Raw genomic sequence first — 17,453 nt, forward strand, 5'->3', positions numbered from 1 at the left:
AACACAGCAGGCCAAGCAGCATCTCAGGAGCACAAAAGCTGACATTTCGGGCCTAGACCCTTCAGAGACAATAATTGGGGGCTTTAAATTATGCCCATCGGCTGCTCATGTAGTGGGAAGACAGTCCCACTTTTGGTTATTTGCTCTGGAAATGGGGCATGATAGGATCCATGCAACTCTCCCAATTTTACTACCCTGCAAAACCTTGACCACTGTGAATCTTTTGAAAACATATCAACCCTTATTCATAAGGAAAAATTCCCAAGCTCGAATTGAAACTTACAGTCATAATTATGTTACACAGACATCTCATTATTGGTGCTACGATTTTTTTTTAAAACAGACAAAAGAAGATCAGTATAGATCATGAGCAGACTGTGATAAGCTGCTCTCCTACTGTAAGAGGAAACTGGGTGCTTAGCAACCAACAAGGAACGGATACACACTGACCAATTTCCCACTAGGCTTCCTGTGCATTTTCGAGATGCAAGTTAATACAGAAGAAGTAGTCAGTCAGGATAGATCATCTGGGGACTCGAGAGATGATAATGCTGCAACAGCAAATGATGCCATTGCTATGACTGGAAAGGTTCGAGCAAAGAACAGTTCCATTTCACTGGACCATGGTAGATAGGCTTTGGGAACGAGTTGAACACACAAATGAGGAATGGGAGTTGGCTATTCACCTCCTCCAACCTACTCTGCTATTCAATAAAGATCATGGGTGATCTGTTTGTGTTTTGAATTTCACATTCCCACCTAATCCTGATAACCTTTGATCCCACTGCCTAACAAAAATCTCTCCTCCATCTTACTATGAACATATGAACGAAGAGCAGATGCTGTGGTATTGAAGGCTGCAGCCAGACAGCAATGGCTTGGCAGGGACAGTATATTATAATCAGTCCAATAGGACACCTCTTGTGATCTTTTCCAAGGCCATTTTAATGCAGGCAGAACCATGACTTGGAGAGGGTCTAAAATGGAGTTGCAGAGACTGATGATCATGGATTTGGAAACTGAAAACACATACCAGAATTAGGACAGGAACATGAGGTTGAAGATGCGCGCAGGAATTTACAAAAAGCAGGACAAATTCAACCTGGCCAATTATTAATCCATCAATCAACACTGGATCATTAGGAAGTGCTGGAAGGTGTCATCAACAGTGCTGTCAAGCAGAAAATGCTGAGCAATAACCTGCTCAGTGGTGATCCCATTTGAGTTCTGCCAGGGCCACTCAGCTCCTGACTTCATTACAGCCTTGCTTCAAACATGGACAAAAGAGCTAAATTCCAGAGGTGAGGTGAGTTGATAGTCCTTGACTTCAAGGCAGCATTTTGACAAAGTGTGGTGTCACGGAGCCCAAGCAAAACTGAATTCAGTGGGTATCAGGGGCAATCTCTCCGCTAGTTGGTATCCCACCTGGAACAAAAGAAGATCGTTGTGGTTGTTGGAGGCCAGTCATCTCATCTCCAGAACATTGCTGCAGCAGCTCCTCAGGGTAGTGTCCTTGACCCAATCATCTTCAGCTGCTTCATCAATGACCTCCCTCCACCATAAGGATAACGTTAAGGTTCACTAATGATTGTTCAACATTCAGCACCTTTAGTGACTCTTTAGAAGCTGATCATGTCCAAACACAGCAGGACCATGGATAATTATCAAGACTTGGGCTCACAAATAGCAAGTCAAATTCACACAACATCCAAGTGCCAAGCAGTGACCATTCTCAGCAAGGTGGAACCTGACCATGCCTCTTGATATTCAATGGCATTACCATCACCGAATCGACCACTATCAAGATCCTGGGGCTTAGCTTTGACCAGAAACTGAAATGGACGAGCCATATAAATACACCAGCTATAACAGCAGGTCAGAGGCTAGGAATCCTGCCACGAATTTCCTAATATCACTGCAAACTTGCTGATATTACTGCAAAAAATTTACTTTTCCTCGTGTAAAGATCTTTTATTTCATGGAATAAAAAGGGGAAATGATACAGCTTTAAACAAAGGAAACTACGTACAAGGATGTCTGCAGTTTTAAATCAAGTTACTGGAAGACATTTTGACTGGTATCTGCAATATTGCCATATTCGAATAGTGAGGGATAATTTGAGACCGAATGACACTGCTCAGGGCGATTTTACCCAGAAACAGAACTATTTGATCAGTTCCTGGGTGGGTGCCTACAGCCTTGGGTGTTGACAATACAGCAGAAACATTCGTTCAGTCTGAGAGGAGAAAGCCAGCGCTCGCTCTCTCTTCCTTCTGTGTGAAGGAGGAAAAGAGATTGTCTCATAAACGACTTTCTCTGTCAGTCATTCTCATTGCAAATTCCCTGTTGAAAGGGAAATGGGAAAATCTAGCTCTGAGGCATAGAATTGGCGAGTCCTAAACTAGTTAGTGAAAGATGTTGAATGGTAGAATTCACAATCTCACATTGTTAGCAAAGAATCGGAAGGGGCCAAAAGTAAATCAAAACAGAACAACTCATCAACATCGGAGATCCAGACTGATGCCAGAACCATGCTTATGATTTAGTTCCTTCCCTACTCATAATCCCCTCTGCTGCGCTCTTTTCCTTCTGTGTCTATTTGTGTGTGTTTGGGACATTTAAAAGGGGAGTACAGCTTAACTCATAGGTACATAAGTTTGCAATGTGTGTGTCTTTCTTTTGCTATTGGTTACAAACAATTTGCCAATCTTTAAGGTAAATTGAACAGTTTTATCAAATTTTTGCACATGACTACTCTGGGAATATAGCAGGTGTCAAGTTTCAGTGCAATACCCAAGTGTCATTACAGTAGTTTGAGCAGTATCCCCTCCCTAATCTTACAACTGCATCTAACACCATTATATTGAGCTGCTCATTTCCATGCTGTGTTTTTTTTCCTCAATATACTCCAACGTTATGTCCCAAGACCCCTCCTCTCAAGGCTGAAAATGACCAATTTTCTCCAAACATTTGCATTGTCTTCAATGGTGATTGCCTCCTCTGAGTCTTGTTGGTCACACTGAATGAAGTGTTCCAGATGTGCAGTAACCTTTACAGCTTTGTCATGTTATCTTATTCTTTCACTTCTCCCTGGCTCCACCAATTCATATTTGCACATTTTGCTGGCTCCTCAGTTCATGCCTATTGAGGTAGCAACAAATAACTGCACTTATATAGTGTCTTTCATGCAAAACAAAAAGTGCTTAGCAAAGCCATGATCAGGACAGACACTACAACAAAATGGAAATAATTAGCATTGTCGAAAGCTAAGTTGAAGAAATTGGCTTAAAGAACTGACTGGCACGTGTCTTCAGAGACTTCAGGGAGGACAGCCTCAAGACTTGGTTGCATGCTTGCTGCCCATGCACTGTACATGTAGTATGTATGATGCATGTGCAAAATTGACACAGCATACTGCTGTATAAGCTAGATGTACATCTGCCTGACTAAGGATTGCTGCCCAGCAAGGCAAACTGCCTAGCTGTGTTACTGGCATGATAAAGGATGGCAAGGTATGAACAATCCAAGTAGATACTAACTGAGTAAGGGTGAAGAATGCAAGCGAGCAGCCCAAAATACAGACTGGTCCAATCCATGAGCTGGGTGCCTGCCCCTGCATGGGATGCAGCCTCTCAATGCTAGCTGTCCGAGTGCCTTGCAATGCTGGCCTGTGCTGCCTAAGATGTCTGCAAGCAGATCAGGGAGATGCTATGATGGTCGCGTGCAGCATGTGGATGTTGCCTCTGCATCATTTGCCCGAGTATTTTTTTAATGCTGAGCAACACAGAGGCTGCTTGCAGTCAGCAGTGAGCTAAAGTCACCAGGTACTTGCTCCAACTTCCGTTTAGAGAATTCTCAATGTTTCGCTTGATCGGAGGAATTGGTGAGATAGGCATAATAACAAGGCAAGTCATGGTGTGAATAGTTCTCCTTGGATTGGCACCTCACCACTGCCCAGTGAGGAACTTGTCCCACCGTTTACAAAATGCATTGAAGCATCAACAATATCCTGCTGATGTCACCACGGACCTCGCTGGATTTCTCACCCCATCCTGCCCCAAATCTCACCACATGCCACACTGCCCAAACTTCAAAACCATTCAGCTTCTGGGCTCTCATCATTGACCAACAGATCCTCCACGAAAATGGTGCAAAGGACAAAATTAGCGGCCAGGCTTGAAATCCAGATTGACAGTACAATCCTCAAAATTTCAGGGGTTCTGTGGTGGTGAGCTATTCAACAACAAGGGCATCACAAGTATGGTTTATTCTGTCTGCACCCACATGCTATCACAATAGATAAAGCAATTACGTGCAGGAATCCCTAGGTTCTTCCTTAACTGAGGAAAACAGGGCCCTTTTCTCCTTTTAAAAAATATCAGCTAGAATGCAGCATGGGCGGGCAGGGCTTATGTTGTTGCATGACAAAGAGAAATGGATAATATGAATCCTGCAAGACAGAAGTCTTTATGGAAAGGTTTGCAACATTAAGCAAGAATCAGCTGCATCGTAAATATTGGAGCCTGAGGAATCTATTTGTTGGTAACCATTTGTTTGAAGCAGGTACACACTGAGTGTTTTCAAAATTACAGAAAATGAGCAACATTCTGCAAACCTTCCCAAGTACAAAAAGCCCGAGTGTTATAAATGTCAAGGTAACGTCAGTTTTATGTTCATGTTAAAACTAACAAGAACAAATTAACAATAATCAAAATGCTTTCAAACATTAGTATATTGATTAAGTTATTTAACTTGCCATACTTCAAATTGTTCGCAATTTGTTGCTGTTTTTCTATTGCAGTCCAAGTTCAGATTCTGCCAGAGGAAATTTATCTCTAACCAGTAAGTTTGAAAGTACTTGATAACCTGGATCTTCATTCATGTTTGAGTATATTTTTGTTCGAAGTAAGCAACATGGACACCAGGCTGATTTTTAGACAACTCATTAAATGGAAAGCTTTACTACAACCCGATGATAATGTGCACCATTTTTGCAATTGTTGACAAAAATCTCCTGCTGTCTAGTTAATAGTAAAACACTTTTCCTCTTCTGCATTCTATTGGTGGCATTGGAACTATTGTGAAAACAGAAACGAAACAGCACAAAATTTCATATATAATGTCTCCTTAATATATATATATATATATATATATATAATATAGACATACATAATGTCTCTTAAGCTTAAATTCTCAGCAGGGCAAAGCATCCTTTGTCTGCAGCAGCATGAGCTATGTTTTATTTCTCACAAGTAGCTATTCCAGTAAATTCCCCCTGTGGGAGAGTGCCAATTTATCAAGTGGAAGGTATTCATCTGCCATTAGAAAAAGGATCGAAACTACCAAGCCCATGAAGCTCAGTCATCAGAACTATAATCCCTTAGGTAAACTGGGATTCGGACACAAGTATTTGTGCAAAAAAAAACACACTTTAATTTCATCCAGCTTTTAAATTCCATAGACTGCACCAATTAGTATTTTTCATGTTAATGGCTTCTATACTGGATTTTGTAGGAATAAAAGCACCTGAATAATTACAGGAAGAGAGAATGGTGCTTCTGTTAGTTCTTAATTCCAAGATCACAAACACCATATTACCTCAACTCATTTGTCCATTCGTCCCTTTCAGCATTATCTTAAACTGCTTGTCTTTTTGTTTCTTTATTCATTCACAGGACGAGAGCGTCACTGTCCAGGCAGCCTTTATTGCCCATCTCTAATCGCCCTCTGGGCAATTCAGAGTCAACCGTATTGCTGTGGGTCTGGAGTCACATGTAGGCCAGGTAAGGATGGCACTTTCCTTCCTTAAAGGACATTAGTGAACCAGTCAGGTCTTTCCAATAGTCGACAATGGATTCACAGTCATTATGAGACTGTTAATGCCAGACATTTACTGAGTGCTAATTCCACCATGTGCCGTGGCAGGATTCGAACCCAGGTCCCCAGAACATTATTTGGGTCCCTGGATTCACAGTCCAGCGATAATACCACTAGGCCATCGCCTCTCCTAGGTTATTGAAAATTATTGTATATTATTTTACATAGCATCTGAATTAGGACTATGAAATATTTGAATTTGCTTTGCACCTCTAATAATTTGAATATCAATAATCTATATTCTGCTTGTATACAGAAACAAAATTAAATTCTATACATTCAATTCTGACCATTCACAGTGGTTCTAAAAAAAAACTGAATTACAAATCTGTTTCCACAATGCTCATGACCGACTTGATTAGGGAATGCATATTTATACAACTTTGAATATTCAATAATGTTTTGACAATGATTGAATTTGTCCTTGACATCTGGCATTATTTATTGACAGTTTGGTAAAATTTATATTCTTTCACCTCTATAATTAAACCAAGCTGAAACAATTTTTTTTGTTATTTTTCTGTTAGGGTCCATCAGCTTGAACAGTATCTTAGTTTCAAAACTTAGTACAATATCATGTATCCAACACGTTTGAACCATCTTACTGAAGGGTTTTGATCAATTAAAGACATGCACATCTACTTTTTCCAATAAACAAACAAATTAAAATTTAGTTCTATTGTGGTTTATTGATTCAAACACCATGTTAAGTATGATATAGACTGAGTGATGCCCATAAGTTAGCTCACATTGCACATACCATATGACTAGGTTCTCGTTAAGGCAGAATCTTTTATGAACAATCTAACTATTAACATTGCGATAATACCACAATCTGGGTTCTACGTTTACTAATGGTACTTGACATTACACACACAGAACCGATGACTGAACACACTACACTGACTTGATTGCACTAAGAGCGTGCCCGGAGGCAAGGTCAATAACATTACGCCAGAACAGTAGCTTTTTAATAATATGGACAAGGATCTGTATGCATACGTTGTCTCTACACAGTTTGATGATGTTCTAGTGGAGACAACTAGAACTAGTCTTTATAATGTTACCACAGCTTGGCCACGTGGGTTCATATTGTGTGTTTGTGTTGTGTGTGCAAGCGCACACTTACACTATGTGTGTCACTTGGTGTCAATGGTTGGTAATTGTCTGGCTTGATATCATCAGCATCCAAGCTGTCCTCTGACATGAAGTGGTTGATTGTGTAGAGCTTGGAAATGTTGTCCCTCTCTTCACAGAATGTGATCATTGCTCATTACAACATCATGACGACAACAACGCAGCATCTTTCCATGTGTTCACACAAAAATCTCAAACTCTTCTGCTTTCTCCTTGTTGAAGTGGGGATAACTACCAGCATGCTTATTGATGCTTATTGATCATGCTCCTCCTTTCCAACAGTACATTTTGCATTTGCAGTGATATACGCACAAATGTAGGAGAAGGAAGAATTGTGTGGCTCTACCTGCCACTGAAGATTAATGGTTGCCTTGAGGTGTGGCACATAGATGTAACATGGCTACCAGAAAATCTTGGCAAGTCACTTTATATTGGCTATCATGGAATTGACTATAAGACCTTATGGCATAAGAACAGTAGTAGTCCATTCAGCCCATCATGTCTGCTCAGCCATTCAATGAGTTCACGATTGATCTGATCAATAGCTCTCAACTCCATTTTACTATCTTTTGCCCATAACCCTTCACTCCTTCACTTGTTAAAATTCTATCTATTACAGCCTTGGATTTACTTAATGATCCAGCCTCGACAGACCTCTTGTGGTAAAGAATTCTACAGATTCACTACCCTCTGAAGAAATCCTTCTTCATCTGTCTTAAATGTGTGACCCCTCATCCCTCTGGTCCTTGACTCTCCCACAAGAGAGGGCAACCTCTCTGCTTATACCATCAATTCCCCTAAGAATCTCGAGATAATGGGAATTGCAGATGCTGGAGAATCCAAGATAACAAAGTGTGAAGCTGGATGAACACAGCAGGCCAAGCAGCATCTTAGGAGCACAAAAGCTGACGTTTCAGGCCTAGACCCTTCATCAGAGGGGGTCTAGGCCCGAAACGTCAGCTTTTGTGCTCCTAAGATGCTGCTTGGCCTGCTGTGTTCATCCAGCTTCACACTTTGTTATCCTCTAAGAATCTAGTACGTTTCAATTAGATCATCTCTCATTCTTTTAAATTCTGATGAGTACAGGCTCAATCTAACTCTCTCCTCCAAAGACAATCCTTCCATATCTGTTATCAGCCTAGTGAACCTTCTCTGAATTGCCCCCAGTGCCAGCACATCTTTCTTCAGATAAAGAGACCCAAAACTGTTCATAACATTCCAGCTGTGGTCTGACTCGTACCTTGTATGGTTTGAGCAAAATCTTTACTTTTATACTCCATTCCATTTAAAACAAAAGTTGAATGTTTCATTCGCCTTCCCTATTGCCCAATGAATTTATAGGGTAGCTTTTTGTAGTTCATGAACAAGAACTCTGGAATCCCTCAGCTCTGTAGCTTTCTGCAGTCTTTCTCCATTTAAATAACATTCAGTTCTTTTTTTCTTCCTGCAAAGTACATTAGCTCATGTTTTCCCACATTATATGCCAAATGCCAAGCATCTGCCCACTCACTTGACCTGTTTGTATCTCTCTGCAGACTCTTTATGTCATCCTCACCATTTGCTTCTGCAGTCTTATGTACAGTAAATTCACTTTCATCATCCAAGTTATTCGTATATATTGTACGTAACTGTGGCCCAAGCACTGATCCCCATGGCACATCACTGGTTACACACTGCCATCCTGAAAATGCCTTATCATCTCTCGACTCAGTCTTCTGTTAGGAAGTTAGCCAATGTTCCCCCCATGCTAACAGATGGGTGGCATAGTGGCTCAGTGGATAGCACTGCCACCCCATGACAGGGACTAGAATTAAACTCCACCCTCGGGCAATTGTCTGTGTGGAGTTTGCATATTCTCCCCATGTTTGTGTGCATTTCTCTGGGTACTCTGGTTTCCTCTCACAATCACAAAGATGTGCAGGCTAGGTGGCGTGTCCATGCTAAATTGCCCCTATTGTCCAGGGATGTGCAGGCTAGGTGGATTAGCCCTGGTTACTAGGATGAGGTGGGTCTGGGAGAGATCCTCTACAGTAGGTCGGTGAAAATCTGATGGACCAAATGGCCTGCTTCCACACCATAGAGATTCTATGATTCTGTTATCTCCAACAGTGCAGACACATCATATTAAGAAACCTTCTGTGTGGCAACTTATCAAACACCTTTTGAAAATCCAAATATATTACATTCCCTGCTTTACCTTTACGAATCCAGTTTGTTAGCTCCTCAAAGAATTCTATTAAATTTGACAGACATCATTTCCCCTTTACAAAGCCATGCTGACTGTGCTTGGTCATATGTACTTTTAAAGGCTCTGCTGTTACATCCTTTATAACAGTACTAATTTCGCAATGACAGGCACTATGCAGTCCTAAAGATATACAGCATGCAAACAGATGCTTCAATCCAACTTATCTATACCGACCAGATTTCCTAAATAAATCTTGGGGATGCAGTGGCCTACTGGTGTTATCGCTGGACTGTTAATCCAGGGATCCAGGTAATGTTCTGGGGACCAGGGTTCAAATCCCGTCATAGCAGATGTTGGAATTTGAATTTAATAAATATCTGGAAATTAAGAATCTAACGACGACAGTGAATCCATTGTTGATGCAGGAAAAACCCATCTGGTTCACTACTGTCCGTTAGGGAAGGAAACTGCCATCCTTACCTGGTCTGGCCTACATGTGACTCCAGACTCTCAGTAATGTGGCTGACTCTGAACTGCCCTCTGGGCAATTAGGGATGGGCAATAAATGCTGCTTAGCTAGCAATGCCCTCATCCCATGAGTGAATTTTTTAAAAAGCATTTGGCCCATATCCCTCTAAACCCTTCTTATCCACATACTCATCCAGATGCCTTTAAGTGTTATAATCGTACCAACCTCCATCACTTCCTCTGGCAGCTCATTTTATACATGCACCAACTTCTGCATGAAAAAGTTGCCCCTTCGGTCTCTTTTAAATCTTTCCCCTCTCACCTTAAACCTATGCCCTCTAGTTTTGGACTCTCCAATCCTGGGGAAATGATCTTGTGTACATTTACTCTATCCATGCTCCTCATGATTTTATAAACATCGATAAGTCACTCCTCATCCTGCAATTGCACATGGTATTCCAAAAGTGGCCGACCAAAGTCCTGCACAGCCACGTGACCTCCCAACTCCTATACTCAATGCACTGACCAAAAAGGCAAGCATACCAAACGCCTTCTTCACTATTCTATGTAGCTGTGACTCCACTTTCAAGGAAATATTAACCTACGCTGCAAGGCTTCCTTGTTCAGCAACACTCCCCAGGACCTTACCATTAACTGTATAAGTCCTGCTCCAACTGGCCTTCCCAAAATGCAGCATCTCACATTTATCTGAATTAAACTCCATCTGCCACTCCCTAGCCCATTGGCCATCAGATCAAGATCCTACCGTTCTCTGAGGTAACCTTCTTATTCATGCTTTGCTTTGTTTTTAAAATATTCTGCCCAATTCTCTGACCTAAACCCCAGCTTTGCACAAATTTACACTTTTTCTTTGAATTTAAAGCTTCCTTTCTCATTTTTTTTACGATGGACGATAGGTCCTTACATGGAATCTTGCTTTCCCATTGGAATGTATCTATTCTGTGTATTCTGAAATATCCCCATTAAAGTCTACCACTCCATCTCTATTGCTATCCTTTAATTTGCCAGTTCGCTTTACTTAATTCTACTTTAATGCCCTCCTAATTGCACTTACTTAATTTGAAGTCACAGTGCTTGATGTCACAAAACTGTCTTAAAGGTGTTTCACAGATAGTAGGAACTGCAGATGCTGGAGAATGAGATAACAAGGTGTAGAGCTTAAAGGTGTATTGCCTGTCAGATCTGAACATTGTACAAAAAAACACAAACCCAAAAATATTTCTCTCAATTCAAGTATATTTTGCTGGAATGATTCTCTGCACTTCCCTCTTCTCTGGTGTCATACACCAACAATCCATGCGACAACTCTATTCAAGGGAATTTCTATCACATGGCAAGATCTAACCTGAGTGAATCCCATTTTAAATAATTTTATCTCACGATGCAGCTGTTTCTGTGACTTGAATATGTTAAAGGCACTATATAAATGCAAGCTACTAATATTGTTGTAATATGAACATTAGAGACAGTCAGATGACTGTATGTGACTTGCTATAAGTCCAGAAAAGGAGTTTTCAGCATATAATTCTGACTACAATTGTGTATAAGTGAGGGAGAACCATATCCCAACTTGTGGATACATTTGATGGGAATGACTCAGTCTTGTGAAAACCAAAACAAAACTAAGCAGAGTAAGCAATAATCGAGTATGAAACATCATGCTCTCAATATGATGCATATATTCTATGAGCGCCAGAGGAAAGCCAATCAAAGAGAAGAGAAGTGATATACATCAACAGCATTACCAGATGACGCATTCGTTAAAACTACAATGTAAAAATGAAACCTGATGACCACTGGTTGCCATTATTATATCAGCTTTTCTATGCAGCAATGAATTATCTGGCTCAAACATGCAAATGTCTCTCTGTCAGCCTGACTGCATTTCATTAACCACTTTCAATTCAGTTCCTCAAAGCTGTATCCATTATCTAGGTTTAACAAGATGTCTGCAGTCCAGATTGTTTGGTGAATCATTTCCACTGATTCAACATGATCCTTGTCATCACAAGGCACCAGCGCTAATATTCAGGTTCTTTCTTTCCCCAGGCAGGAGGTCAATTAGGTTAATCACAATGGAGAAGAAATAAGGTCAATTTAATAGCGACAGGGAACGGCCCTCAGAAAATTCTAAAAGGCTCAAAAATACTAGCAATAAAATTAACAATTACTTCAAATATTACTTGACGTCAGCTGTCTTGTTTCAAATTGATACTGATGTACAGATACTAACAATACTTACATTGTCATTCATTATTGATATTTTGTGTTTTGTCAGCAAATAGTACCAGTCACATGTCGCACACACTGCTATGCTGATTGAACTCCATACTGGCTCACTGAAGCACTGCTACATTAAATGGCTATTTTCCAACTCACAGATCTGGAAAATGGACTTTAATCAATGACTACAAGACCTTATTATACCTCTATGTGCCAAATGGGGCCTATGCACCAAAAGATGTTGTATTTATTACTGTGTAAATCATCAGGCTTGTTGAAACTCATTCTAATTCCAAGCAGTATGGCAGCCTGTGTGATTCACATGTCAGTGAATTTGCTTACTGAACTTTTGAGCTATTTGTCTTCACAAAATCGATGCAATACTGCAGAACTGGAACAGTTAAAGTGTTAATGTTATGGTAGAAATGTTTTCAATGTAGAACACTGAATCATTTTTATGTTCCATTGTCAATGGTTCAGAAATTAGAGAAGGAGACTAATTCTCCTTGTCTGTGGATTAGAAACTGAAGCTTCAGAGAAAATGCCCCACAAATAACCATCTCCAATTTAAAGCAAAGCACGGAAGTTCTGTTCAGAAACATGGCAAAACAATGAGTAAATCATTCAAAGATAGAAATGAAAGATTCCTTTCCGACACTCTAAAGGTAAGATGCTAAACAAACTCAAGGTCATAAAAAGACTGTCAGACTTTTGAAAAAACCTGAAATATAAATGGGAAGTAAATGTTAGATCATAAATTCAGCCTGAAGTTCCATTGGTCCTCCACCCCTCTCTCATCAGTTACTACTGAGAAAATATTCCCATTTGTCATTCTTGAATTTAAAGGAGAGGCCTCATACTCTCCCAGCTGTTGATTTTTATTATTGTTCGTGTTCCTCTAACTTTTCTTATTTGTTTTTCTTAGTCTGAACTGTTCCCTCCTAATGGCATTGGTATTCTGAACAGGTTGCATTGTCTTCTATTCTAACTCAGGCAGGCTGAGTTGTCACTGCAGATGGAAGTATCAAAGAGGATTTTGTGCCTCATTGGAGTCTCTATGACTGTCAAGCAGAAATTTCCACTCCCTTCCTTCGATTTCCTCAAGAGCTGCTGAATTCTTCACATTCCTCCATCTTTGCTTTCTTGTGTAACTTGCAAGCTTTTAAAACCAAACTTGGTGTTACTAACACATTACTTACCAGATGAAACCCTTTTTTCTTTTACCATTTTTAATCTTACTGTAGTCCTGGATGATCTGAGCCCTGCACTATAGTTTAACAATACACAGGATTGTCAGTACTGTAATTAAATATGGTGCTCTAATGAAATGAACAAACATCACGTTTACATAGTGTCATTCAAGGCCTCAGAAGGTCATCCTTTTTTGGGTTCCACTGTTCAAAAGTATATTCTCTGCTTATTGTTTCATCCAGTTCCCGATATGGGCATTACATTTCACAAAGGTGGTTTAAAATAATCAGTTTGCAGTATGAAGATATAATTGTTTATCCTTATTTAAAAGTAAACCCAAAAACACACACACACAAAAGGGTAAAGGAAAAAAATAGATCTGTCCATGAGGTTTGGGAACTTTGGAAATAAAAATATTTTTGGGCACTGCTTTTTAGTTCTTGATGGCAAGAAGAATAAGGTTTGAGATGTTCAGATATCTGTAGGTCAGACGTTCTGTCATCTGTTAACGAGTGTGACAAAACATAGGTAGTCATCTCTGAGATCTTGTCAGACGCAGATTGCTCAGAAATCACAACATCAAGAGATTTTCCAGTTGCTATTCAAAGGGACAACCAGGATCATAATATCTCAGCTGAACCCAATCATTTGGGATTGAATAGGTTAGCTATGGGGGGTGGGGATAACACCAGTTACAAAAATGAAAACTTTTGGACATGAGGAAATGTTAGATTTCATAGAAAGCACTTAGGGCTTTATTTCAGTAGTTTTGCATTAAGAACCAGCATTTGTGTGCACCCTCATAGCCAAACACAGGCAAAATATGGATGAGTTGGTAAGGGAAATATTTTGAAATAAGTTAGGACGGCAAATTCTACCCAGGAAAACTGCACTTTAAGTCCAAACTGTTTCCAAAATCTCAGGAAAGCGCAGCCCCAATTAAATGCGTAGTGGTGTGTATGCCTTCACTTACCAACATTTCTCCAAGTTGATCAGACACAATGAAGGCAAGTATCCACCACAGTGCAATGATAACAGATATCAAACCATTGTTAGAAGAATTGAGAAACAATTAACCACTGCAGACCGATGCATAATCTGATGTAATAGTTAAGCAAGCATACAGAAATGGTCCAGTCCAACCTGTCTCTGCCTCCCTAACCGGTTCTTCCTCTCACCCATCCCTTCCTCCCACCCCAAGCCGCACCCCCAGCTACCTGCTAACCTCATTCCACCTCCTTGACCTGTCCGTCTTCCCCGGACTGACCTATCCCCTCCCTACCTCCCCACCTACACCCTCTCCACCTATCTTCTTTACTCTCCATCTTTGGTCCGCCTCCCCCTCTCTCCCTATTTATTCCAGTTCCCTCCCCCCATCCCCCTCTCTGATGAAGGGTCTAGGCCCGAAACGTCAGCTTTTGTGCTCCCGAGATGCTGCTTGGCCTGCTGTGTTCATCCAGCCTCACATTTTATTATCTTGGAATCTCCAGCATCTGCAGTTCCCATTATCTCTGATACTATTTTAACCTCACTGCGAAGCCTCTTCCAGGGATGCCTAACCTGAAGAAGTTACCCTCCTCCCTCCGGACCAACCTCAGGGAATCTCTCTCCCATTGCAACTCTCTTGTAATCTCTTCGGCCTTGAAACTGCTCGACCATGTCCTGAAGCAAACCAGGTACCACAGCCACATCACCTTTCTCAGCACCTGCCTACGGAACCAGATCATCCCCAAGGGACTACAGTCCACATTTCAGCCGTCCCAATTTGGCCCCAACCGTGCCCAGCTCTTCCCCCCCCCACCCACTGCATCCCAAAACCAGTCCAACCTGTCTCTGCCTCCCTAACCGGTTCTTCCTCTCACCCATCCCTTCCTCCCACCCCAAGCCGCACCCCCAGCTACCTACTAACCTCATCCCACCTCCTTGACCTGTCCGTCTTCCCTGGACTGACCTATCCCCTCCCTACCTCCCCACCTACACCCTCTCCACCTATCTTCTTTACTCTCCATCTTTGGTCCGCCTCCCCCTCTCTCCCTATTTATTCCAGTTCCCTCCCCCCATCCCCCTCTCTGATGAAGGGTCTAGGCCCGAAACGTCAGCTTTTGTGCTCCTGAGATGCTGCTTGGCCTGCTGTGTACATCCAGCCTCACATTTTATTATCTTGGAATCTCCAGCATCTGCAGTTCCCATTATCTCTGATACAGAATGGTCCGCTTGGTTACATTTACAGCAGAACACGGATTGAAAGAGAGAGAGAAATAAGCTCATTTTATCTTAATGCTGAACCAGAAATTTATCCATTTTGAAAAGTATACCCAGTGTTGGACTACATTATGTTCAAAGTCACAATACAATATAACAGGTGCTCATCTAAAGTAATATTATTTGTACTTATATAAATATTGGTCTAGTGTGTGATGGAAAGAGTACATAATCTAATTTGAGATATTTTTGCAAATTAACAGGTGTCCACCTCAATATAGTTTTCAGAAACATACTGAAGACAATCAAAACAGACTTCTTCAACAGTAACAGTTACTGGCATAGTCCATGCTCCATGGACCATTTGAGTTTCCTTTGTTGCAAGGTGAGAGGAACAAAGAGAAATGGCAAGAGAAATCAAGAGAGCTAGGGATGCATGACGAGAACAGGAAGAGATTACCAATCTTGGGCAGTAGGTTCAGAGATCTGTTCTGCCAAATAAATGAGTTAATCAAGAAACCAGTTTGGTTGACAATATAATTTTCCCAAAACTGGACTGCAGACTTCCCCTCTCCCTGAACTGCCAAATGCTTGATTGACCCATTAAGTGAATGACTGCAAGTTGAAATTTCAGCTGTGTAATTGCCACTAGCACTCAGCTACAGGGATCTCTAACGTTTCAACAATGAATGTGCAGCTACGATTGGAGGACAAGTACTTACATTTGGCATGCTTGTCGCATAGTGCTGCTGCCCTCATGTCGCAGAGTCGCAACGTTCCTTTGCTGCTGCTGTAAACCAGCAGGTTACAATGGTGGGGGTGGAATTCAGCAGCTGTGATCACTTCCGTTAATTCTTCCATATCTACAGGTTTAATATCTACAATATCTGGGTTAAATACTTTGTCAAGGAAGAACACATTGCATCAAAAATTATACATTTTATGAATATTTTATGAAGGAGCATAACGGAACACAACATTTCACATAAACAGTGATACTAACGTTCGTCAAAGCCATAAAGTTATATGGCACAGAAACTGGCCCTTTAGACCAACCAGTCCATGAAAACCATGTTGCCAAAGTGAACTAGTTCTAGCTGCTTGCGTTTGGTCCATTTTGCTCCAAACATTTCTAACTCTAGTACTTACTCAAATGTCTTTTAAATGTTGTAACTGTAGCCACATCCACCACTTCCTCTGGAAGTTCACTCCACATTCAAATCATTCACTGTGTAAAAAAGTTGCTCATGTCTTTCATTTAAATTTTTCTCCTCTCACATTAAAATATGACCCCCTAATCTTGAAATCACCAACACTAGGGAAAAGACCATCCGCCATACACCTTAACTATATCTCCATGATGTCATAAACCTTCGCAAAGATAACCCCTTCAACATCCTACGCTCCAGTGGAAAAAGTCCCAGCAACATCCTGGTAAATGTCTTCCGAACCCTCTCCAGTTTAAATAATATCCTTCCCATAACTGGGAAACCAGAACTGGACACAGTACTGTAGAAGAGGCCTCACTGTTCACCCTCAACATGACATCCCAAAATCCTATACTCTTAATCCTGGCAGTATAAGCACCAAACTGGGCCTTCTGAACTCATCATTCGGATGAGAAGACTGATCAATAATCCAAGCAAAATTTTTCATCAAGAACATCTATCAAGTAAAGTTATACAAGTTTGATCAAAAGGACACAAAAGCACCGCCCCCCCCCCACCCCCAAATATTTGGTGGCATTCATCATAATTACATTTTTTGGGTTTGTCATAATGCAATACCTCAAGTGTGTTTTATTTTCAGATATTCAGGTTGCACACAAGTCCAGCATTTCTCAAAATTTTCAGCCACTTGCTTGTCAAGTCTCCCTTCTGGAGACGGGAGGGTTCCTGACTTTACTGGCAATGGTCCAACAGAATGTGAATCGTTGGATTCTCAGTCTGTCTTATCAAGTACAGAAACAGAGTGCAAAATGCCACTGTATATCCTGACATTACATTGCACCACCTTTTCAAATTACCTCGTGCAAGTGAAGAAAAAGCATCAGCTGAAGTGGCAAAGTAGCTCCGCAAGGCCGTATGCAAAGACGTAACCACATAGAATTCACCACTGTTTGGATGAGACCTGGGTGTGTGACAGG

The 17,453-nt window shown here is 41.0% G+C and overlaps 1 protein-coding gene across 7 annotated transcripts in view; it reads right to left on the reverse strand.

The window, feature by feature from the left end:
- Positions 1 to 17,453, reverse strand: part of LOC125454329 (serine/threonine-protein phosphatase 2A 55 kDa regulatory subunit B gamma isoform) — a 313,765-nt gene that overhangs the window by 50,904 nt on the left and 245,408 nt on the right. For all 7 annotated transcript variants that reach the window (XM_048534971.2, XM_048534999.2, XM_048534989.1 and 4 more), the window contains one exon: positions 16,030 to 16,194. In XM_048534971.2, the coding sequence (XP_048390928.1) occupies positions 16,030 to 16,194 (165 nt within the window). The remainder of the gene's footprint in view (positions 1 to 16,029; positions 16,195 to 17,453) is intronic.

Source organism: Stegostoma tigrinum, chromosome 1 (genome assembly GCF_030684315.1).
Source record: "Stegostoma tigrinum isolate sSteTig4 chromosome 1, sSteTig4.hap1, whole genome shotgun sequence".
NCBI lineage: Eukaryota > Metazoa > Chordata > Chondrichthyes > Orectolobiformes > Stegostomatidae > Stegostoma > Stegostoma tigrinum.